The sequence below is a fragment of the Trichoderma harzianum genome, assembly GCF_003025095.1.
Source record: "Trichoderma harzianum CBS 226.95 unplaced genomic scaffold M431scaffold_14, whole genome shotgun sequence".
NCBI lineage: Eukaryota > Fungi > Ascomycota > Sordariomycetes > Hypocreales > Hypocreaceae > Trichoderma > Trichoderma harzianum.
In genome coordinates, this window is record NW_020209262.1 from 591,733 (window position 1) to 614,341 (window position 22,609).

Below are 22,609 nucleotides of genomic sequence, written 5' to 3' on the forward strand. Positions count from 1 at the left end.
CGGAGTGCAAAAAAAGAGCGAAATGCAAAAATAAAAGCACTGCGTCATCCGGAACTCGAATCCGGGCCTCAACTTTTCAAGTGAATGGAAGAGTTGAATCCTAACCCCTAGACCAATGACGCCTCTTTGTACAAAAACTCGCCGGAGATAGACACCTCATGAAGCTGTCTCCAATGTCAAAGATCATGAGATCCCTAGTCAATATTACACCAAAAGTATATAACAAAAAAAGATCTATTACAGTTTACTTGAGATAGCCTTGCCAAGAATAAATATCATGTGAGATTTGACCAGTAAAAAAAGGACTGTATGAATGGAGAAAAATCCAAAAAAAAAAAAAAAAAAGAAACGACACCTGCAGGATTCGAACCTGCGCGTGCGAACACAATGCCTATGATACCTGTTGATAGCAGGGCNGGAGGGGGGTTAAGTAACTGGGGGTAGAATAGCGAGAAGGAGGGGTAGACGGATGGATTTGACGATGAGACAAGACGATGAAGTCTTACGAAAAGAGGGCACACTAGATTGGAATCGGGGCAAAAAGATTACCGAGAAGTTATTGAGAGAGAGGGTGGAAGAGGAAAACGGGGAAAATGCAAAAAAGAAAAAGAAAAAAAGAAACCGACACCTGCAGGATTCGAACCTGCGCGTGCGAACACAATGCCTATGATACCTGTTGATAGCAGGGCATCGCCTTAACCACTCGGCCAAAGTGTCTAACCGTTCATGGAATTGACATGTCTTACTCGACGCTATCAATACAGTTTCTCGCAACCAACGAACACCATAACACACTTCTCTCTTTGACCAGAGGATTCATACGGGATTGCAACATTACAAGTTCCATCGTAAGACAACACGTCAAGCATAGCAGGTTTATAAAAGGTAGAGAAAATCACATTGAGAAAATATCATTGCTGTCCTATCCCCCTTGGGCCTTGCCGTAACAACATCTCCACTGCATGGCCTTTTTTGAGTCCCGATAATCCAAATCAGCTCTACCAATCTATCATCCCATTCAATCAAGTTCAAAACCCGCAGCAACGAGTAATAGCTAATAGGGAAAAAAGAAACAATCAAAAACAAAGAGAATAAAAAGCAGGCGTGCCAAATTCCAGAATCCATCAACATACATGAGCGGGCCCCAGCCTGAGCTTGTTTACTCATATCCGAGGTCCTCGCCGGTTCCTCGCCGCTCTCCAAACAGATATGCCGCTTCGAGACAGAATCGTCCATGGCCTCTCTCCATCCGTCGCTCGCTTCCATAACATATCAGAACTGCGTCGACAATTCCGCTAAGAATGCCCTCCATTGCGCCCATAACCGAATAGCCAATGAAACTGGCCATCATGCCAACCACGTAGGCATACGCTGATCCTCGTACGCCTACACCGTCTGGGAGCTGGATCCGCAGTTGCTTTGCGGTAATGACCCAGCCCGCGAATCCCAGCCCAGTAGCCATAATCAGTCGGGTGGCAACCAGGAGCAACTTGGCCAGCCGATAAGGCAACAGGCCGTTCGCCTGACCGCGTAGACGCAACGCCCTTGGTGTCAAGGTGGTAGTAGGGATCGCAGGTGATACAAATTCCATTTGATCAAGACCTCTAGCAGACGTGGCCAGGCCTTGAGAATGAATAGCTGCAAAAGTAATTGTGAGAGGGTTTGTGAGAGCCACAATAGGCGTCGGTATCCAGAACGAGGCGATATTTGTGATGATTGCACCTAGCCTTCTGGGCAGGAAAATCAATGGTGCTCTGATAAGGAGAGACAGAAGCGTTGATTCACAAATGCTGCCAAAAATTGTCGTCACGCCGTGGCCTAAAGCAGCCATGACGATTTCCTTTGAAGGCGTGGCAGGGCCTGCATTGCGATGAAAGTACCACTGGGAGACGGTGGCCGCAGTCGCCGCTCGATGCACCGCGTTGATGACAGAGAGCGTCCACATATACATGAAGACAAACGCGGCGCCGAGCCACCAGCTGGAGAATTGAATCACAAACCGAACCAAGGACTTTGAGAAATAGCCACCCATGAAGACACGGGTAAACATGGCCAGCCAAATCCAGGTCCAGACAACGATCAAGGCCAGGCATCCAAAGCCTACCAACAAGAGACCTGGATTTTGTGCCAGAATCTTGGAGGAAAATTGAAGAATTTCAATGGCCTGCTGAATCGCCCTTCGACCCTTGACAACAAGCCAGAGCCATAAGATGCATGAAGCTCCCGGGACGATGGCGGTCCATCTCATGACGACGTCCTGGAAGCTTGTCCCATGCGTCCGCCCTTTGAAAGAGGACGCAAAGGAGAAAATAGAAAATGAAAACATAATGGCCGGCACAGCGACCAGGATAACAGTCACGAGCGGTCGAACAAAGGACCGCAACGCTGCCAACCATACAAATGACACTAATACTGCCACCACGGTATCGACGGCAAGCATGTTGAAGGATTTCTGTAGCGTCGTATAAATTGTGTCTCCAACAGGGCTCTTCTTAGGAGTAGTATTGAGCCACACCAGGACAAAGGTTGAAATCATCCCGGCGAGACTGATTAAGAATATCCACGCGAAGAAAGGGTCGTGTCTGAATATCTCTCCCTCGACAAAGGCGTTTCCTGAGGGAGCTGGGTCAACCTCCGGAGGTTCTGTGTGTCGCGTGCTGTCCATGTCAGTGTCGCTTCTCGCCGATCTTTCCAGCAGTGGCGTTCGTCCCGACGGGTCTTTGAATCGTTGGAAAGCTGGGGGGCTGTTATCGGTTGGCTCTTCCAAGAGAGACTCTGGAGGATCATCGTCGGCGTCCTCCTGTGAATCAAGCCCGACATCAACCATATTCCCCCTATGGTGACCGCTGCTGCGATCGCTTTCGCCATCCCTGCTATCGTGATCGACTTCTTCAGCTTCCTCCTCTTCTAGCGGTGTATTCTTTGCGACTGTTGTATGATGTGAGCTCCTCGTTCCGTTCCAGCTGCTCTTGATGCCCCGGCCGAAACCCTGGGCGCGATATGGATGGTCAAACTGCCTCGAGCCCTCTTCGAGCGATCCTCGACTATTTGCGTCAGACTCGACGCTGTCGGCCAGTTTGCTCGCGGCGGCCACCCTTCGTGACCTCTGGAGTGCAAAGAGATCAGCAGCTTCCCTGTCGCGCTCCTCTTCGTCGTCCTCCTCTCGAAACTCGTCCAGCGTGCTGTGAAACAGGGGTGCATCTTGCGCAGCTGTTATGCGAGATCCAAACGCAAGCTGCCCGAAGCGCGAGCCACCACCGGCTCCTCCTCCACCGTTCTGATATGGGTTCCCGCCATAGCCTCTTCCAAGAAGGGATCTCTGGCCCCCATTCCCTCGGCCGGCGTCTCGATAGGGTCGGGTCGGGCGAGATGATGACCAGTCGTTTTGCCGGGACGAGTTGTCGTTGTCTGCTTGGGCAAAGTTCGACAGCCTCGACTGGGACTGCGCGAGAAATCTCGAGGCGTCTAGGGGAAATGGGTTAGCAGCAGCTTCATCAGACGCACGCAGGCTTATACGGCTCGATGTCGTCACGCACACTCGGAAAACATGATGCCCCTTCACCTACCGCCGCCCCCACGATAAGTGGTTTGGCACGGTTGTCACACTCGATGTCTGGCGAACTGCAGCTGCGTTGCGGCACTTTTGTCGATCTTTTTGTGTTCGTTGGAGCGGAGATGCGATGAAACTCTAAAGCAGGATGATGGGCGATGACGAACGACGCTTGGAAAGGCAGCAAAAGAGTTAGGCGGCTCTCCCTTGCATACAACAGGGAGAATAATAGCCCAAGAAAACAAAGACTAAGAATCAAAGACGGAAAAAAATATTACACCATGGCGAGGTATGAGTAATGTATGGTGGATGCTTGATTGAGCAACAAAGACTGTATGAAGTAAAAAGCAGAGGAGAAAAAGAGCTGAGGTCAGGCGACACAGGGCGGATGAGTCGGTTTGGTGACCTCGATAGACCAAAACTTAGTGAATGCCTGGAGTACAGGTGGGCGTCCTTTGCTGGCTAAGAGCCTAAGGTTGCTGGCGGTCAGCGCCTCACAGAGCCACATGCTAGTGATAAGGAGGTCCGCATGCGGTGCGCTGCCTGCCGAGATGGGGTACTGGTACCTGCGGAGTACCTGGGGACCTTTTTGGTTGGGTGAGCACAAGGGCGGCGTGCCGTCATTTGACCCCCCGGTCACCGAGGGAGCTGATGACTTAGTAGATGCTGTAAAGTAATAGCGAGTGAGGTATGAAGGAAGAACAGGAAAAGGTAGAGGGAGAAGAAATCAAATCATCCAAGAAGAAAATGAGATTCACCCTCTGTACTACCAATATATAAACAAATACCCATCTTAGGCAATGAGGCTTCATGCCGGGTCCAGGCCTCGACTTCGACGGGCAGCGGAGGGGAAGAACCCGAGGCTCCAAGGTCGTACCAGGTTGTACGGAGTACTTTACTCAGGTAAGAGTCGAAGACGCAGCATGAACCGTGTTATGAACCGTGTACCGTGAAAGAAAAAGGCAGCCAGCACAAACCGAATCGCAGTTGACAGCAGCCCAACTGCACATCATGCATCGGTACCTGTACACCAGCTGCGCACATGGCTGCCTACGGCGGTCCGTCCATGTACCGGCATGGGCGCTGACCTGAACCTTGGTGGCCAACTCGTACTAGGACCTAGCGGTAGTCATGTCATGCTATTGTCCACCTCTAAGACGCGATACATGGGAAGAACTTAGTTGCCGTTAGTGCTGCTGCTGATACGAGCCCCGGGTGCTCAGTGCGTGCGCTAGCAGACGCGGTACCTTGCGTGTAGCATCAGTTACTAAATACCGCTAGTCAAGGGTCCCCGTCATGATGCCGTTATCGCCTTCTTGCGTCACCGATAACACTTCCATCTGCTCAGTCTGCCTGCTAGGTATCCCTTTGTCCATATTGAAACTGCCAGAATACCCTCTTCTTGCATTAGTAGATGTTCTCCAACAGCAGCGTCTGCCTACAAAATACCTCGCCAATTCCCCGATCCAAAGTCCGGCCCCCAATTCCCTCTTCTCCAGCTTTTTTCGCGGGTCGGGTCACACACCTTGTGCTGGCCCGTGACAGCCCCATGTCCATCTCATCCCACACAAGGCAGAGCCTATCGTCACCTGCCTTGCAAACCGCTGCCCTCTTCTTTTCCTGTATTTCTATTCCTGTGTAATCGAATGTCTGGTGATTGCGTTCTCCCTCTCTTTAAACCACCAACCTCTCTTTCTTCCACTTCTGAGCCTTATCTCTCTATCTCTCCGTCTCTCTGCCATCCTTGTATTTCTTTGTCCAGGTCTTAAAGCCGCCTTTAGATCGCACCGGCGCACGTGCCGCTAATCGCAGCTCCAGCCTCAAATCAAACCCACTTGGATCAATTACACCTACATTACATTTGCGACCACCTCCAACCAAATTCCAACTCTAGACCTTCGTTCTTTGAACCCTCCGACGCCTCTCTCCCTCATTGTCTCTCCGTTGCTTTGTTCTCTCTCCAACTCCCCCTTCCCATCTCATTTCTCTACCTAATCTCGTGCGCATCACCACGCTCCTCTCCTCCCCATGTCCTCATCAGCTCCGTGGGACTACATCGCCAAGCTAGTCTGCATCGGCGACTCAGGATGCGGCAAATCTAGTCTCACCATCCGCCTCTGCGAAGGCCGCTTCTCCGCGCACCACGACGTCACAATCGGCGTCGAATTCGGCTCCCGCATCGTCCCCGTCGGCCCTCCTCACACGCCCGCCGGCCCCGTCCCGTCCCTGTCCTCTCCAGACGAACCCTCGTCCCCCGCAGGCCTTCCGGAGCCCCGGCGCGACACCAGCGGCATCCCCCAGAAGCATATGAAGCTCAGTCTGTGGGATACGGCCGGCCAGGAGACGTACAAGTCCGTCACGAGATCATATTTCCGCGGCGCAAGCGGTGCGCTGCTCGTCTTCGACCTGTCGCGCAAGGCCACCTTTCAGCACGTTACCGACTGGCTGAATGATCTCCGCCAGATTGCCGAGCCGGACATTGTCATTGTCCTGGTCGGCAACAAGGCCGATCTGACGCAGCAGGAGGACAACAAGCGAGAGGTCACGCGGGAGGAAGCGGAAGAGTGGGCCAGGCGCAATGGCATCCTTGAATACGTCGAGACGAGCGCCAAGAGCGGCGAGAACGTTGAGAAGGCCTTTATGAGGGTCGCCGAGAGGATATACCAGAACATCCAGGCCGGCAAGTACAATCTGAACGACAGGAGGTCTGGCGTCAAAGGGCCTGGCGCTGGCGGAAACCGGCAAGTGAAACTATCTACCGATGCCGCTAAATCAGGAGGTGGATGTTGTTGAGATGGATATTTTTTTTTTCAACTGTCTTTTCTGTATAATTCGAATCGTAAGCGAAAGTCGTGTGCGCATGTGGAGGAACAAGGAGGAAGGAAAGTCGGCAAGACAAGATACCCGATGGGCTTTCATCATATACACGACATTCAAGTCTGGAAGCCTTTTATGACATCCATAGCAAAGTAATTGGCAGCATGACACTGTATAATAGTTGTAGAATGCACAACACAACTGGCAGACACGAAGCCAAATGACGCTTTCTTTCTGCACCGGGCAATGGCAAAAATTGGGGAGATATATGTCTTGCATTAAATGCGGTGTATAGTATTTTCCGCCAACCCTTTTTTCCCATATCATCTTTTTATATGACTTGCAAAATCCTTCCTACCCTACCCGTGTCTTTTTTCTTCATTAATGTGAGAAATCTCCATACACCTCCCACGTCTTTACAAATCTTACAGAGTGTGCGCGAGTGTTTTTTTGGTTGTTTAACAATAAGCAGCCTCCCTCGACCATCATCCACTCATCCATCTACCCCCAAGATAAAAAAAAAATCCTATGATGATGAACACGGGTTAAAAGTATATGTTCGCCATCATGGTGTGTTGAGTTGGCTAGTCGGAAATACTGTTTAATCGCTGATGCGCCAGTTGTCAAACCACTTCAGGTACGAGTACTGCTGGTTGCTTCCAGTCATACCCCAGCAAATGGGGATGAACAGGACGTAAAGTCCAATAATGACACTGTACAGGACGCCATAGATGACGCTCTGCACAACAGCATTGCGGTTCCTCAGGACCCAGTCGACAAGGAAGCCCAGGGAGAGGATGGCAAAGTACAGAGCAGGATAGTAGTGGTGAACGTAGGTGACACGCGCCATGATGACAAAGGGAAGGTAGTGCAAGAACCAGCCGATGACGGGGTAGATGCCGGCGTAGTGAATCTGCTCAATCTCAAAGTTGTTGAGCTCCTTGAATCCGCGCTGCCATCGCACAATGTACCATGCCACAACAAGTGCGACAAGGCCGAGAGAGGCGGTGGAGACCCAGTAGACGAACGGGTTACCCAGAAGGAAGTACTTGACAATGTTGTCATCCCAGCCGCACATGCGGAGGCCGACATTAAGGATTGGCCACTGCCACCATTGAGAGGCCAAGTCGTCCTGCTTGTCGGGATCCGGCACCAGGGCGTTGTTGGAAGTCATCATGGCAACATTGAGGTGGATGAAATCGTGGATGAAGGGCGACTTGTAAACGCCGGGGTCGCTGGCAGGCACTAAAAGATCAAGAGGGTTAGTCATGCTAAAATGCTAGAATAAGAGTAAAGAGTAATCGTTCACTCACGCTTGTCGTTCCAGTGAGCCTCAACGTTCCAGTGAGTGTAAGTGTCGCGGGGGTTGTTTTGCTTGTCGCAAGTAACCTCGATCTGCTTGAAGCCCCACTGAGGAAGGTTGACGTTTCCAGCGCGGAGGTAGCAGCCCAATGCAGTGTGCTTAAGGCGGAAGGCGGTCGTGAGAGTGCGGATTCTGCTGCGATCGCGGGATGCCGTATCTCGGACGACCTCAATGCGCCAGTGGTCCTTGTCATCACCAACAGTGAGGTTACCATAGCTGGACACTTCGCGGTGAGACTTGGTGACGGGGGCATCGATCTCGTGAGAGTGCAGGTTGCGGCCAGTCTGGGCGTGAATGAGACGAATGACGGATCCATCACCAATGAATCGGAGGTCGGGGGACTCGGCGTCGTAATCGGCTTCGAAGCGGTTGGGGTAAAAGAACCAGTCGTTGTTGGCATCCTTGTGGTGGTAGCAAGTAACCTGCTGCTGGCCAGAGCCCTCGGGATAGGTCTGAACGTGAGAGTGAAGAAGACCACCGCCATAGCCCATATTCTTGATGGTAGCACGAGATCCGATGGCAATCTCCAAGGGGCTGTTCTTGCCGACTTCGGTTCCCTTCAGGTTGGCTTGGAACAAGGAGCTCATCTGGGCATCACCAGGGCCGGTGGAGTCGAGGATGGCAAAGTGCAGAGCAAAGGAGATCATGTAGATGAGGAAAGGAACAACGATGAGACCCACGACGCGAGCAGAGAAGTGGGCGGCAAGGACAGGCTGCAAAAGTGTAAGCCAACGGGGATCCGTACTGGCATAACGGGGGTTTACTTACAATAGGCATCTTTCTGTCACCATACTTTCTCCACAGATCCTCAATTGTGTAAAGACCAACCAGGGCAGTGACAAAGAGACCGACGAGCTTAACACTGCAAACGCATCCGATGCTCACACCTGTCATGAAGAGCCAAAAGAACCATTCGGGCTCGAAGCTGTTGTGGCGCTGGTTGTGGAATTTGGCCCAGCAAAGAGTGGTAGCAAAGGTTCCGCAGAGAAGCATGGAGTCGAGGAGAATGAAGCGGCTGATGGTGGTGTAAGAGTTCTCGCAGAGGACCATCAGGGTAACAAACCAGACGGCAGGTCGGGTCAGCTTCAGCTCCTTGGCAGTAAAGTAGGCCATGGGGATACAGGCAATGCCAAAGGCGGCATTAAAGGCTCGCATGAATGTATAGTTGACATCTTCGGGATATTTCTCGCCAGACTTGAATTCGAAGGATCCGTTGTAGCCGGCGAGGACTCCGGAGAGACCTACCAGCATCTTTCCGAGCGGAGGGTGGACGTCGAAGTAGTATTCATGCTTGATGTAGTAGCTTCCAAACTTGCCAAAACTGTCAAGAGTCACAAGTCAGTAAACTCGTTCCACTCTAGCACGCCTCTCAGGCACATGGCGACAAGGGTTACGTACTGAGCCTCATCCCAGGTGACGATATCGCTAATGCCAATCTTCCACAATCGAGTGAAGATGGCAACGGCTGTGAAGATCAGCGGGGCAAGGATGGACTCCAAGTCTGTAAGCACTTCAAAGAGAGATTTCTCCTGCAACCGCTGTCAGCCTGATGCTCGCACGCAATTGAAACTGCCGGGTCTCGCTAATCATATACCTTCTTTGCCAGCTTCTTCTTGTCCTCCGGCTGGGCAATGGGCACGGGCGCGGCTTGCGAAGCCACCTGTCGCAGCCTCAAGCCTTCGCCCTGGTCAGCGCCAGAGGCGAGGACGGCCTTGTCGGCAGCCATGGTTTGAAAGAAAACTTTCTGTTCCCCGGGGAACTGGTGAATAGAGTCAAGAAGGAATCAATTGAAGTGGTTGAACGGTTTCGAGATACGAGGTCGGAAGAGAAAAAGGGGAGAGGCGACCAGCTAGCTCCAACAGAAGCAGGCTGCGGCACAATTTGTAATGACTGGACGAGTTGGACAGACTCAAAGATAGTAGAACATCAACGACGACGATGCTGGCACCGTCGACAAGAAAAGGAGAAACAATCCTGATGGCCAAGCCCGGCTCAGGAGAGGGAAACGAAATGGAGGACAAAGGAGGTGTTTGTGGTGGATATTGCTGTTTGCGTCGGGATTCCAAGAATACGACAGCTTCTAAAAAAACCCCCCTGGTTCAGCTCTAGGAATATTGGCCACCTTGCAATCCCCTCCAGCCCAGAAGTGCTCAGCCGCGTGGCTAGTGCCATTCTTGGAAAACGCCGGGCCGGTACGTACCTGCGCCGGCTTTTGGCTGCTCCCGTCCACCAGCCACAGCAAGTCCAACAGCAGTTCCAATAGCTGAGCGGTTTCAATGTTGGTTGAGCCACAGGGATGGAGCGCTAATATTTCGACGCTATTGTTCACTATTGGTACTCAGATGAAAGCGCTAAAACACGCACTAAAGCGGCCTTGAAAGTCTCACCCAGCATGAATCAATTGGAGCAATCACATGCAAGCGTCTGAGACCACAGTCAGCACATCAGTGGCTCACCATACTCGTACTTGTACCTATGGAATACTAATCCGTCCAATGCCTTATGTCATCCTTGCCGAACAACGGACGGTGGCCAGTGTCTTCCAACATCTCGCCGAACTCTGGCCATCTTCTTATTCTCCTTCGGTTTTTGCTCTGGTCAGCCAAACAGATGAAACACCCTCGCCAGATGAACAGTTCCGGTTGCCGTCGAGTTTGACCTTGCGTGGGAACCCCCCGTTTCGTGCTTCTTTTCTTCCATTCCTTCTAATTAAATTCCCTGCTATCACCGCCCTTTCCACGGTACTTGTATGAGCTGGGTAGCCTCATCCTAATTTTAAAAAGCATCCCCCGTCTTCAGCTGCGCCTCAGCAGCAGGCGCTGCCGTTGCGCCAGACGCAAGCAAGCCAAATGCCTTCCCTTGTCTCCGAGTTCATCATCAACCCTGTGCTGCGACAGGCTCGCCGCTTTTCCGAGATCTCCCGTGCAACGTTGGCCGGCGATGAAGAGACGCCAGTAGTTCCGCCCGACGCCGTCCACGATTCTGACGACGCCGACGATGTCGGGCAGCAGGGGCCCGATGCATCGCCTGAGCAACGACGCTCCCGGCCTCTGAGCTCCTCCACCCAGGAGACGATCGTGGAAGAAGTCCCGGCCGGACCAGCCACGGGTCACGGACCTCTGCTGGACCATCTTGGCTTCCCGATAACACCGCCCAGAAATGCGCCGACTAAGAATGGCCCCATTCCCGAGGACGACGGTATGCGAGAGCTGCGTTCCCGCATCCAGGAGATCAACTCTCGGGAAATCCCATCTAATGAAAAGGCCAGGCTCATGCACGATACCCTGTTGGAGGGCTATCGTGCCTCCGTGATCGCCGGCTCGCCCCTTGCCAAAAGCGATTCGGATGACGGCTCCATCGGCCAGACATGGGAGCTTGCTAGCCCTGTCGGGCCTCTGGAGTCGCTGAAGTACTGGCAGAATCAGTTTATCGGAGAGTCGTCAGTCAAAGAGACATTTGTCTTGAGCGAAAGCGACATAGCTCCGACCTACGCTCCTGTTCGACACTCCAGGACACCAAGCACAACAACTCCAACGCACTCGGCTGCTTCGCTTACCGAAACTCGAGGCCCGCTAGGATGTGAGCACTATGAGCGGAACGTGAAACTGCAATGTTCCACCTGCAAAAAGTGGTATACCTGTCGGTTCTGCCATGACTTACACGAGGACCACACACTGATCCGCAAGGATACAAAGAACATGCTCTGCATGCTCTGTGCGACGCCGCAGAAAGCATCTGAGGTCTGCAGTAACTGCGGTGTGGTGTCAGCGCAGTATTACTGTAACATATGTAAGCTTTGGGAGAATCGGGCCAATAAGCCCATCTATCACTGCAATGACTGTGGAATATGTCGCCGGGGTATGGGGCTGGGAAAGGATTTCTTCCATTGCAAAGTGAGTTCGATCCACTCTCCATTTCTTCCATGTTCTGTGACTAAACAACATCGTAGACATGTCGAGCATGCATCACCACATCCATTGAGAGTTCGCACAAGTGTATCGAGCGATCAACAGACTGTGACTGCCCGATTTGTGGCGAGTACATGTTTACATCACCAAAACGGGTTGTCTTCATGGTGTGCGGCCATAGCATACACAAAAAGTGTTATGAGCAGCACACACGGGCCTCGTACAAATGCCCAATTTGCAACAAGAGCCTCATGAATATGGAGACGCAGTTTCGCAATTTGGATCTGGCCATTCTGAGCCAGCCAATGCCACCGGATTTCCGTGACACCAAGGCCAAGATTCTGTGCAACGATTGCTCTGCCAGAAGCACAGTGGCATATCACTGGCTTGGACTTAAATGCTCGATATGTCGGTCATATAACACGGTAGAATTGCAAATCTTGGGGCAGAATGCCGAGTCGCTCCAGCCGGCAGCTGGTGATCAGTCTCAGGCCGTGCGGGAGGCTGGTTCGGAGGAAGCGGTGCCTGGGGCTCGACGGATCTCAATCACGACAGGCTCGCGGGCGCCCAACAGGCGGCGACACTCCTCCAATGCACCAGAGCCTCCATCACGTATACTCGAAAGATATGCCCGGTCCATGTCACCTTCTCATATGATGATGGATATACCGCAGGCCGCCGTTCTGGAAGTGGACGGGGAGTCTGACGATGACATCTTGGGCTTCTGGAGAGGTGGCGAGGATGATGAAGATGACGAATCAAGCGAGGATGAGTACGATTCGGATGAATCGAGTGATGACGCCCACGACGCAGATGAGGACGAAGAGGAAGAAGAGGATGAGTTCAACTTGATTGGACACAGGTAACGACTCAGGCTTGCAGCTTGAGTAAGGAAGCTTTCAAGCTTGTGAGAGCACATGGAGGTGGTTAATGACGCATGACGACATATGAAAATACTTGCCATCCACAAGGGGCATTCTACGGAGTGGAGTTTGGTTCTTCTTCTATTCTGTTTCTTCTCTAGCTTTGGGATACCATGTATCTTGTTTCTTTTTTCCCTTGTTTCTTCTATGTCTCTATATTTTGTCTTCCTTTTTCTTCTTTTCGTTTCGTATCATATGTTAGCTTTGGCGGAGTTTCTTTAAAGTCACTACGACGGCATGGCGCTGATATGGGCATTTGCATCGACAGAAAAAGTTGGACCATTGGGAGGAAAAAAAGGGAAGATGCCACTTTTGCATATGGAAATGGGAGTGTCATCGGGGCAATGCTCCGTCAATTTAATATTTACCATGTACAGTAATAGTCGTCCAAAGTGGTAATATAGTATTTGTACACGCCCTAAGCGCCATGAATAACAGATGAAAATCCCAGCTCAAAAATCAAGCAAAACATCAAACAGAAAAACACAAATTACAAAAGGGTAACCCAGCGGATGAGGCAAAAAAGGGTGTGTGCACGAGTGTGGTGAAAGTGAAGGCTTCACCGATTATTAGCGGCGGCGGCCTCTTGCTGTTCCCGGCGCGTGTCATCGGCAATCTCACGCAGCTCCTTGATGACTTGCTAAAGAGGAGCCGTTAATAATTACGCGATAGCTTGAAACGACGGCTCGCCTTGAAAGGAGGGGGAAAAGGAAACCGGGGATTTGCTTGCTTACCACGAGAGATTCTGGATGGACGCCTTGCTCGATTAATGAGATGCATGTGGACAGCATGCGGCGGTCCATGTGGCAGTTCTAGTAAGAGGTTTAGCACTGATGTTTTTCCTTTTTCTTAGTAGAGTGAGATGAGATGCGTACTAGCATGGTTGAGATTTCTTCGAGAATGTCGACGGCTTGAGAGGCCGCGACGTGTTTGTCGGGTTTGGGCATGGCGAAAGGGCTGATTTTGATGACGGTGGTTTAGATGCTGGAAGGATGTTTGGCGTGGGTTTAGGTGTTGTATGGATGTCTGGCTTAGTGGGGCGTTGACGCGCTGCAGCTAAGCTTGACAGCGGTTTTGCAGCGCCTGTTAGCGGTTTGCACATGTGGCTGGTGAGCATCAAGACCAGCGTCAGGTATGCGGGAGGTAAGTCGTGGCTTTGTCTGTATTTGAAGCTCGAGATGTACAATCATCAATTCCTTTTGTAGTACTCTGTCACGTTCAGGTGACATTACAGGCCGATTTTCGAAACCACTTTACACGAGAGAAGAAACCAAAGTTCAGTGTCCATATACATCATGTAAATCATCAGCTGCGGGTATCTAACACACATATCATCGTAACAATCAAACACCCCTCCCCGTGGGCTCAGGACTTTACGGCCTCCACAAACAGCTCTCTCATTCCCTTCAGCAGCACAACCAGTTCCCTCGACTCGTTCACCTTATCCAGCACCCTCTCGACGCTCTCCCGCTCCAGTTTGGGCCTGCAATGCTTCACATCGTAATCCCTTGAGCTAGTCACCAGCTCGAACCACGCCTCGCGCTCCCAGTTCTTCTCGTCAATATGCGTGTACACGAACTTGAGCCGGTCGTCTTTTCCCGCGCCCTCAATCCGCAGACACAGGTTTGTGATCCAAAAGTCCAGCTCGGGGACGTTGTACCGTAGCTGCGCCTCCTTCTGCTTCATGTAGGCGCGTTGGGCGGCCAGTCGAGAGTCTATCTCAGCTTGGGTCTCGGCAATCTGGGCCTTGAGGCTGTCGCGGGCGGCGATGTGGCTGTCGCGCTGGGCGGCGAGCGAGGATATTGAGCCTTCCATTTCGCGCTTCTCGGCTTCTTCCTTCTCAATGGTTTGCTGGTACGTCGACATCTTGACTTGGGCAATTTCAATATCCCTCCGTCGCATGCGTTCATCCTCTGTGTGAAAGGGTTGTTTAGTCTCTTGTTCAAAGATGGTATTTATATCCATATGGCATTTTGCACCAGCGCATACCTTGAAGCTCGGCCATGTTGACGCGGAACTGATTGCGCTCTTCCAAGACACGTTTGCGGCCCTGCTCTATAAAGGCATCGAATTTGGCCGTAAACTTGGCCATGCGCTCGCGCAAATCGTCGAACCCAAAGTCGATGCTGGGCAGCGTGTCGGCGGCGGAGGGGCCAACGGGGGCGATGGTCTGGCGGCCAGGGCCGATTGACATTGATGGATCGAAACCGGCAGCCATTGTGTGTGTGTGTCTTTGCTCGTCTTGTTTTCTGGGCTTCTGCTCGCAGAGTGTTGTAGGTGGGGTGAAGCAAAGCAAAAACGCTGCTTGGTCGGTTCCAGAGCTCCGGGTTGATGGTGTTTACCCAAAAAGCACGTTGCTGGGTCGACACAGCCAAGTGTGGCGCAAAATTAGAGTGCAGGCTCAGTCACGTGGCTGAAATCCAAGAACTCAAATCTCAAGCAAGTCAGTCTGTCGTGACATGCTCAGTGAAGGAAGAGGGCTGAGAATTCATTATTTTTCTTTCTTTTTCTTGAATAATTTACATTTATAACATTCTTCACTTGTTACACTTTCTAATGCCAATCTGAGCCACACCACTGCCTCTATGTGACCCCGAATGCAGGTACGATCTGTCTCAGGTGAACTCGAGATGAAGAAAAGAAAAATCAACCTCTTCTCATCGCATCGAATACGATAACGGGCCTCAAATGGCGGACTGGTGGCCTCATCCCCTGATGGGCCTGGGCACTCCAGGCGAATTGAAATATATTTCCAGCGAGCATCCCGGAAGAACACTTGGGATATTGGAGACATCCCGGTTCACCTCAAGATGTAAGTGAGAAACTAGGGGGTGCACAAAGAAACAAACAGAGAATCGAAGATAAATACTAACATCGGGTACTAGGGCCTCACTTCAAGATTATCAGTGCTTCAACCATTACTTATTCAGCTTCGAAAAGTCGGCCTCCGGAGACATCCACCAGGCTCTGGAGGGAACGTCAAAATCAAGAACGATGGCTGTTCAAGTCTCACCCAGAAATCGCCATGGGCAATTCGGCATATCAAGACACTCTCAAAGCAGACATGGAAGCGCTCAACATCTCAGATGATGCCCTTAACACCAGGCCTTTATTCGCCATTGGGCACGTCCCCGATGCCAGTGTTAAGACAGGGTCTTTAAAGTCCCCTATAATGGCTGTTGCTTGTGGGGAATCCGGAGAGCTCTTACGGCTGGCCCGCATGGAGGATGTGCCATTACAATGGGGGAACAACGCAAATGCATTTCTGAATCTTCAGAGCATCGATCCGGCCAACAGGGAGGCAGAATTAATATGGACTAATGACGGACTCCCCATCAGGCAGATCAAATTTGCTGGGAACCACTCGAAAGACGACACACCTCGGTGGCTTCTGATTCAAAAAGAAACAGCGACAACCATTCTCAAGCCGGAATTCCGTCAGGTGCCCACCACCTCAAATCAGCCAACGAGCAGCTTAATTCGGGAACGACCATCACTGATAAACCCAAATCCTTTGCTAACTATTCAGTATCATCAGACGGGAGGTAATGCTCATTCTGATGTCGCCTTGTTTGCCACGGCATCTGGCCGATCGCATCAACTTGCCATTATAGATGAGGGCGGGTATTGGAGCATATGGGATGATCCGGGAACTTCGCAGGTCCAACGAAGAGTGGCTCCCCAATTGACTCTCAATAAATGCGGACATATTTCTCGTGGCCTACTCAACGAATTACCGTCTATGCCTTCCTATTCAACCGAAAGACACGGGATTCTGATTTTGGAAGAAACGTGGTCTGGAAAAGTAGAAAGCTCACCGTCCCCCTCCTCCCGCAAGACGGCAGACGCTACCACGCGATATCTTCTGATGTGGAATCATGAGAGAATGGAAGTCCTGAATTTAGACGCAAACATCTTACTTCCAAGGCTCGGCCACATCATTCGGGAAAGGGGAAAGCTGGATTGGATCTTGGATATTCATCGTAGTCCAACTGAGCAAGGCCATGTTTTCATCCTCACGCAATATCATATCACCTGGGTCGATGTGTTTAGCCGTGATGAAGGAGGATCGGGGCCCCTGAAGCCGTCAATATTGCTCTCGTGCCCCCATTTGGGAACAAAAAATGACGACTCGAGGATGTTTGTCTGCCGAGCATCAGATGATGACCAAGACACATCTCTAGTCTTTATCTACTATCCACGAATGGGCCAACTTTGCATATTCTGGTTCACATTTTCACCTATAAACAGGATGCCTCAATGGCATCGAGACATTATATCACTTCCGGGGAGCGAGGACACGGAATTTCCAGCAAAGAATGTGATTGAGTATCTCAGGGTCGACCCAATCCAACTCGCAGTCTCAGTCAAAGAAAATGCTTCAAGTCCTGGAATGGACTATTATAAAAAGGGTGCCCTGTTTTATCAGTTGACTTTCTTGGGCAAAGATTTAAGCCTACAGCGTTGCCTATGCGCCACGTCTGACGATCCGACGCTCGAAATTCAAGACCCCACGGTGCCTGCTGCGTGGGCTGAAGCCAAACAACAAATGAAAAAGCAAAAGGGGAGAAGAACTGCCATGGCGCATATTTCTGGGTCATTCATCTTTCCAGATGAAATGACTGTCGACGACGTTGAGATGCTTATGAATGGTGAAGAGGTCGAAGATGACGGAGAGTCTGATGATAATGTTGAGAGCCCAGCACTCGCCCGACCGACTCTTATCAAAATGGATAGACTATACCAAGCCCTACAAAACTCTCTAGAAGCTTCAATACACCAAGGAGAAACTGGCCTCCCGTCTCAATTGTTTGACGCCCTCGGACAATGCCTTAACGATGGGTTCGACCAGGGGAGGCTACCATTGATAACATGGTAAGTAACTGAGCTTGAGCTTGCTCTCACACAGAATATACTAATCATGTTATAGGGGCGAAGTGGCTGAAGTGATGCTGCAAGATCCAACATTTGAGCCCGCCGGTGACCCTCTGAGAGACGAAATGGAGAAGATACTGGATGAAAACACCGAAAAGGTTGTCGTTACTCCACTTCAGCTATATAACCAGAACGAAATGCCCATGTCACTGGTCAGCCTGCAATATCTACAGCGCCATTTTTCTGACATATGGATCGGTCCCATAAAGGGCATTCTCACTGAGGATATGCAACAAGTTCGGCGAATATGGGTTACCGAACTAGCCCGAGAGGCCTTTCTGTCCAGCTACGGAATCATGTACCAGGATATTCCCTTGCTTGGGCCTAGTAGTTCTGAAGTGCTGGAGGAGGAGGAGTCTCAGAGGTCTCGGACAGGGCGTCAGATTGGCAGCTCTCAAATTATAACCTCGTCGAGATCAGCCTCCAGGGACATAGGATCTTCGCCTGCTGCCTCACCCGCTGCATCGGCAACCTTCAACGGGCCAGACGAGGCGGTTGAGCGACTACGACTATTGGCCCAGTCTTTGGACACTAACAGGCCGGACGTTTCAAAACGGTCCAAAGTGCTATCATACTGGCCCAAGGAACGGGGTGTCGATCCAAACAATTACATTTCAAGCGTAGCAAGAGCCAATGAGGAGCTCTTCAGGGACGCCAAAGAACGGCTACAGAGGATCGAAGCGAAGCGAAAAGCGCGATCGGAAAAGTTTAGGCGACCAGCATTTATGAGACAAGGGCTTCCCGACATCAATCCCCTGGCGTCAGTGCGACCGCCGCCCGTGCAAGTCATGTCCAGCCAGGCGGCTCCAGAAGCGACTCAGCAGCAGACGGCTGTGACGATGAGCCAGCCTGTTTCTGGACCGTTTGGAGATAGGAAGAAGAAGAAGGTGAAGAGGAAAGGTGGCTTCAGATGATTTTTTATCTTTATTAGTATTATTTCACTGGCTGGAAGGAAGTTTTGAAAATTTGGGTTGTTTGCTTACAGCTGCTGGGTTTGTACTACTTTGACGATTTCATTGATACCCGCTAGATATGAGATATTAGATGGATGCGTTTTGCTATTTAAGGGATCTTTGGTATTCATAGGAAGAAAGAGGAGTTAGTAAAATAGCAGAAAACTATATAATTTCTACATGTTGTTTTATAAAGGCGGTGGTGCTCATCTCAGGTAAGACTTGGAGTCGCTCAATTTAACGGCTAGCTGCGGGGCCTCTGATGCTGTAGCAAACAAACCATCTACATCATCGAATCAAAGATTTTATTCCATCCCGCCATCTACATAACAAATCCCATCTCAGATCATTATTCCTCGATTTAACAATATTCACTCAATCCATCGTCAAATCCATTGAAGAATCGAGAAATAAGCATGTCCCACCACTGCCACGACGAGCACGACCACCATGGCCATTCTCACGACCATGGCGAGCACGACCACTCAGACGACACCACGCCCGCGCTGCAGTCTTCGCTGTACGAGCAAATCAATTTCGATGAAATCACGACGCTCAACGAGGCGCGCAGGGATGCCGGCAAGTTGATTGTCAAGAAGACGTGGGCGGAGAGGTTGAGTGCCGAGCCGGAGCTGGAGAGCGATGCTGATGAGCAGCTTCTCATGACGGTGCCGTGAGTTTTTCTTATTCTCACTATCCTCTTCTCCCAGCTGCTATATGTATATGCATAATCACATGTATACACTTTATCATAATCTAATTTACTCCTACTTTACGACAAATAACTTCGTTTCTTATTTTCTAACCTCATTTTCAATAGATTTACAGCCCAAGTCAAGCTACACTCCATCCTCGTCCGCACATCACCATCCCTCTCGGCCCCCAAAACGCTCCAACTCTTCATCAACCGCGACGACATCGACTTCGCCGCCGCCGAAGAAGCATCACCTGTACAGACCCTCGAGCTTTCGCAGACGTCCGACATCCAAGAGATCCCCGTCAAGCGCTCGCTGTTTGGCAGCGTGCACCGACTGGTGCTCTTCTTCGTGGACAATTTTGGTGAGGGCGATGAGGACGTGTCGCGGATTAGTTATTTGGGCTTCAAGGGGGAGTGGACGAGATTTGGAAAGGCGCCGACGAATATTCTCTATGAGGCGGCTGCGCAGCCGGGGGATCATAAGGTGAAGGGGACAAGTGTGAATGAGATGGGGAGCGGGATTGGAGGGAGAGGGCCGGGAGTGTAGATGAATGTATACGATGACGACGACGACGATGAAAACAAAAGAATAATAAAAATTCTACATGTGAATAGACTTTACAAGGAAGCATTTTGATTGTAATTTGTATCTATATCCCATATAACAAATACATCACATTCATGAGTTGAGCTGCTCTGCTTCATCCACCTCACAGGTACGTACCCCGCGAGGCTGAACCTCTCAAACTCAACCACCCCGCCCCGCAGAATACCCGAGCCTGCATAGCCAGAAGCTAAACTCCAAAATTTCCCATCATACCATCCAAACCAAGGCGAAACTCCGCCGACCCAATCCACAACCACCTAATGATATCCGCATAGGAAATCACACACAGAATCGCCTCAATGCCTCCCAGGATACCAATTCGAGTGGCTCTGCCACGCCTCGCCGCAGTCAACCGGCCGGCGCTCCTCCTCCCGCACATTCCCCAGCGAGGCATCAAGTACGGCTGGTCGACCGCACCGCCGCGATCCAAGCACAAGCGCTTCAACCAGCCGACTTCTGGCCTCCCAGCCCTGACGACCGGCCCCGCGGCCGCGCTCAAGCGTCGCGAGAACACAACCCCCCTGCGGACGGGCGTGCTCGCCGTCAAGAAAGGCATGACGAGCATCTTCCAAGGCAAGACTCGGGTGGTGTGCACGGTGCTGCAGATGGACCAGGTGCAAGTCATTGCGAACAAGACGCGCGAGAAGCACGGCTACTGGGCGGTGCAGATTGGACTCGGCGCTAGACAGGGACGCAACGTGACGAGCCCGATGCTGGGGTACTACGAGGCAAAGGGCATTGCGCCCAAGGCCGAGCTGGCCGAGTTCAAGGTGCGCAACGAGGAAGGGCTGCTGCCCGTCGGCGCGCAGTTGCTGCCGGACTGGTTCCAGCTGGGCCAGCACGTCGACGTCAAGGCCCGGTCAAGAGGAATGGGTTTTGCGGGTGGTATGAAGCGCCACGGGTTTGCCGGTCAGGAAGCCTCGCACGGTAACTCCAAGAACCACCGAACAATCGGTTCGACGGGTCCCTCGCAGGGCAGCGGAAGTCGTGTGCTTCCCGGAAAGAAGATGCCCGGCCGCATGGGCAACGAGTTCGTGACGGTGCAGAACCTCAAGGTGCTCAAGGTGGACAACGAGCTGGGCGTGGTGCTCGTCAGCGGGCCGATTCCCGGTCCCAAGGGCCGTATTGTGCGGCTTCAGGATGCGAAGAAGAGGAAAGCCCCTGCTCTGCCGTACAGAGAGAAGGCGCGCGAGGAGCTGGATCAGAGACAGCCCGATTTGGAGACCAAGTTGGAGGAGGCGAGGTTGAGGCACATGGAGATGCAGGCCCAGAGGAGGTCACACATGGCTGAATTGTAAGAAAAGAAGAATACCAATTTACACGGGCGGGTAACTGTAACGAGTACATTGAGACAGGGTGAAGAAACAAAAAGGGAAGAAAAAGGCAAAAGAGGAAAGCGGGCTTTTTTTTTGTATTTATAGGAGTACACTATACACATCATGACACTCATGAAGACCAGACTAAACCAACCGAAAATTCTACTTGTACAAGAGCCATGCAATTCCCTCAAACTCAGCTCCATCTCTCGGGCACAACACACAGCATCCATCTCATCACCTATTGTACGCACCCTGCTGTCTAAACCCCTTCGTCGACTCATCCTCCACCAACGGCAAATCATCCTCATCCTCCCCGCCCAACAACCCCCTAAACGGATCATTCCCATCCAGCAAATCCACCTTTGTCCCGTCCTCCAGCGTCAAGCTCCACTCCGTCGTCTCGAAGAGCGCCTTGCTCGAGGGCCGGTGGCTAGCGAAGCGCATGACGCCCGCGCCCCTTGACCCGCGCACGGAGAAGCTGATGTCGATGCGGCCCTTGACCTGGTTCATCTCGCCGCTGATCCAGGGGATCTGGTGCTTGAAGTAGATCTCGTCGCCGAGCAGGCGGTTGGCCTCGGGGGAGGTGCGCAGCGCGTAGAGCGTGGACGAGATGATGGGCGACGAGGACTTTTGGTAGTTGAAGATTGTGACGGAGCACACGGCCACGACGGCGAGGAAGATGGGCATCGTGCGGCGCCATCCTTGCGAGACTTGGCCGACGTCTATACAATGGATTCCCCATAGTCAGTCAACTAAACAAAGAAAAAAGAAAGAAAATCTAATTCAATTGATCTGTTAAAGGTGCTATTTTCAATCAAGAAACTCACCGGGAAGCTCGCGATCGGCTCGTCTCGACATCATGGGCCCATCGCCGGGCTTCGGCGCAGGCGTCATCCACCGTCTCTGCACCGATCTGGCATTCCAACCCGCACTCTCACCGCTTCTGCTGCTGCCGGCTCGCCGAGAGGCCGCGGCACACAGCCTGCGACTTGCAATCCGCGATATCATGCTGGGAGGGGTTGGTTTCTGTGTGGTCTGGTATAGAAGGGTTTCGGATATTCTCAGGTCAGACCATGTTTGGCAGGAGGCTGAAGGAATTTTAGTGGGGAGACGGTAGTGGGGGAGGGACTTGGTACGTACCTCTCGCTGTCTGCGTTGTGGCGTCATAAGGCTGAGAGAGAGCTGCTGAAATGCTATCAAGGTGTTTTGCTGGTTGCTGCCTTGCCATCTTGCCAGCTTCATCATCAGCGTCGTCATCTACCTCTCTTTGTCTTCTTCTTTTCTCATCTCCAACAAAGCTGCATGACTTCACTCAGCCTTGCTTCCACCTAATATCCATCAACCCTCTCATCAGAAGCTCAATCACACTCTCTCCTCCATCAAGCTACAAGCATCGCACTTCACAATGGCCTCCCTCGCAGACACGCCCACCACCCGTCTAAGACGAACCTTTGCCTACCCCAACGACTCAGACTCCGACTCCCCTGAAGCAATGGACGAACAAGGTAACTCTCATCTCCAATCCCCCCCCCCCCCC

At 51.7% G+C, this 22,609-nt stretch overlaps 10 protein-coding genes and 2 non-coding genes across 12 annotated transcripts in view; 5 read left to right on the forward strand and 7 right to left on the reverse strand.

The window, feature by feature from the left end:
- Window positions 1–40: 40 nt before the first annotated feature.
- On the reverse strand, window positions 41–122 carry M431DRAFT_t172. The gene has a single exon. It is a non-coding gene; the product is annotated as a tRNA-Gly (tRNA).
- Window positions 123–622: 500 nt separating this feature from the next.
- Window positions 623–717, reverse strand: M431DRAFT_t171. Its single transcript has one exon. It is a non-coding gene; the product is annotated as a tRNA-Ser (tRNA).
- A 442-nt stretch (window positions 718–1,159) lies between these two features.
- On the reverse strand, window positions 1,160–3,549 carry M431DRAFT_485876 (hypothetical protein; the record flags this gene model as incomplete). The annotated part of the gene is made up of 2 exons (XM_024916332.1): window positions 1,160–3,465; window positions 3,537–3,549. 2 exons carry the CDS (start codon window positions 3,547–3,549, stop codon window positions 1,160–1,162), a joined length of 2,319 nt encoding a protein of 772 aa, XP_024770185.1.
- A 2,029-nt stretch (window positions 3,550–5,578) lies between these two features.
- M431DRAFT_95236 (hypothetical protein) lies at window positions 5,579–6,343 on the forward strand (the record flags this gene model as incomplete). The annotated part of the gene is made up of 2 exons (XM_024924681.1): window positions 5,579–5,737; window positions 5,822–6,343. 2 exons carry the CDS (start codon window positions 5,579–5,581, stop codon window positions 6,341–6,343), a joined length of 681 nt encoding a protein of 226 aa, XP_024770186.1.
- Window positions 6,344–6,421: 78 nt separating this feature from the next.
- M431DRAFT_255387 (hypothetical protein) lies at window positions 6,422–6,858 on the reverse strand. The gene is made up of 2 exons (XM_024913821.1): window positions 6,726–6,858; window positions 6,422–6,677 (listed from the first exon to the last, which is right to left on the reverse strand). Exons 1-2 carry the CDS (start codon window positions 6,747–6,749, stop codon window positions 6,501–6,503), a joined length of 201 nt encoding a protein of 66 aa, XP_024770187.1. The 5' UTR covers window positions 6,750–6,858; the 3' UTR covers window positions 6,422–6,500.
- A 110-nt stretch (window positions 6,859–6,968) lies between these two features.
- Window positions 6,969–9,456, reverse strand: M431DRAFT_9195 (glycosyltransferase family 39 protein; the record flags this gene model as incomplete). The annotated part of the gene is made up of 5 exons (XM_024924314.1): window positions 6,969–7,612; window positions 7,681–8,443; window positions 8,499–9,051; window positions 9,129–9,259; window positions 9,325–9,456. The coding sequence occupies 5 exons, from the start codon at window positions 9,454–9,456 to the stop codon at window positions 6,969–6,971; spliced, it is 2,223 nt and encodes a 740-aa protein (XP_024770188.1).
- A 1,028-nt stretch (window positions 9,457–10,484) lies between these two features.
- Window positions 10,485–12,589, forward strand: M431DRAFT_255419 (hypothetical protein). Its single transcript, XM_024913822.1, has 2 exons — window positions 10,485–11,623; window positions 11,680–12,589. The coding sequence occupies exons 1-2, from the start codon at window positions 10,580–10,582 to the stop codon at window positions 12,502–12,504; spliced, it is 1,869 nt and encodes a 622-aa protein (XP_024770189.1). The 5' UTR covers window positions 10,485–10,579; the 3' UTR covers window positions 12,505–12,589.
- Window positions 12,590–13,120: 531 nt separating this feature from the next.
- Window positions 13,121–14,779, reverse strand: M431DRAFT_499334 (hypothetical protein; the record flags this gene model as incomplete). The annotated part of the gene is made up of 5 exons (XM_024917788.1): window positions 13,121–13,201; window positions 13,296–13,373; window positions 13,437–13,518; window positions 13,952–14,474; window positions 14,551–14,779. 5 exons carry the CDS (start codon window positions 14,777–14,779, stop codon window positions 13,121–13,123), a joined length of 993 nt encoding a protein of 330 aa, XP_024770190.1.
- A 497-nt stretch (window positions 14,780–15,276) lies between these two features.
- On the forward strand, window positions 15,277–18,410 carry M431DRAFT_95049 (hypothetical protein; the record flags this gene model as incomplete). The annotated part of the gene is made up of 3 exons (XM_024924650.1): window positions 15,277–15,373; window positions 15,447–17,436; window positions 17,492–18,410. The coding sequence occupies 3 exons, from the start codon at window positions 15,277–15,279 to the stop codon at window positions 18,408–18,410; spliced, it is 3,006 nt and encodes a 1,001-aa protein (XP_024770191.1).
- Window positions 18,411–18,865: 455 nt separating this feature from the next.
- M431DRAFT_499337 (hypothetical protein) lies at window positions 18,866–21,051 on the forward strand (the record flags this gene model as incomplete). The annotated part of the gene is made up of 3 exons (XM_024917789.1): window positions 18,866–19,122; window positions 19,270–19,630; window positions 20,029–21,051. 3 exons carry the CDS (start codon window positions 18,866–18,868, stop codon window positions 21,049–21,051), a joined length of 1,641 nt encoding a protein of 546 aa, XP_024770192.1.
- A 255-nt stretch (window positions 21,052–21,306) lies between these two features.
- On the reverse strand, window positions 21,307–22,300 carry M431DRAFT_485884 (hypothetical protein; the record flags this gene model as incomplete). Its single annotated transcript, XM_024916333.1, has 3 exons — window positions 21,307–21,794; window positions 21,900–22,160; window positions 22,213–22,300. 3 exons carry the CDS (start codon window positions 22,298–22,300, stop codon window positions 21,307–21,309), a joined length of 837 nt encoding a protein of 278 aa, XP_024770193.1.
- A 177-nt stretch (window positions 22,301–22,477) lies between these two features.
- M431DRAFT_9203 (hypothetical protein) overlaps window positions 22,478–22,609 on the forward strand; it is a gene marked incomplete at both ends in the record, with an annotated part of 741 nt that continues 609 nt past the window's right edge. The window contains one exon of the mRNA XM_024924321.1: window positions 22,478–22,577. Coding sequence (XP_024770194.1) covers window positions 22,478–22,577 — 100 coding nt within the window. The remainder of the gene's footprint in view (window positions 22,578–22,609) is intronic.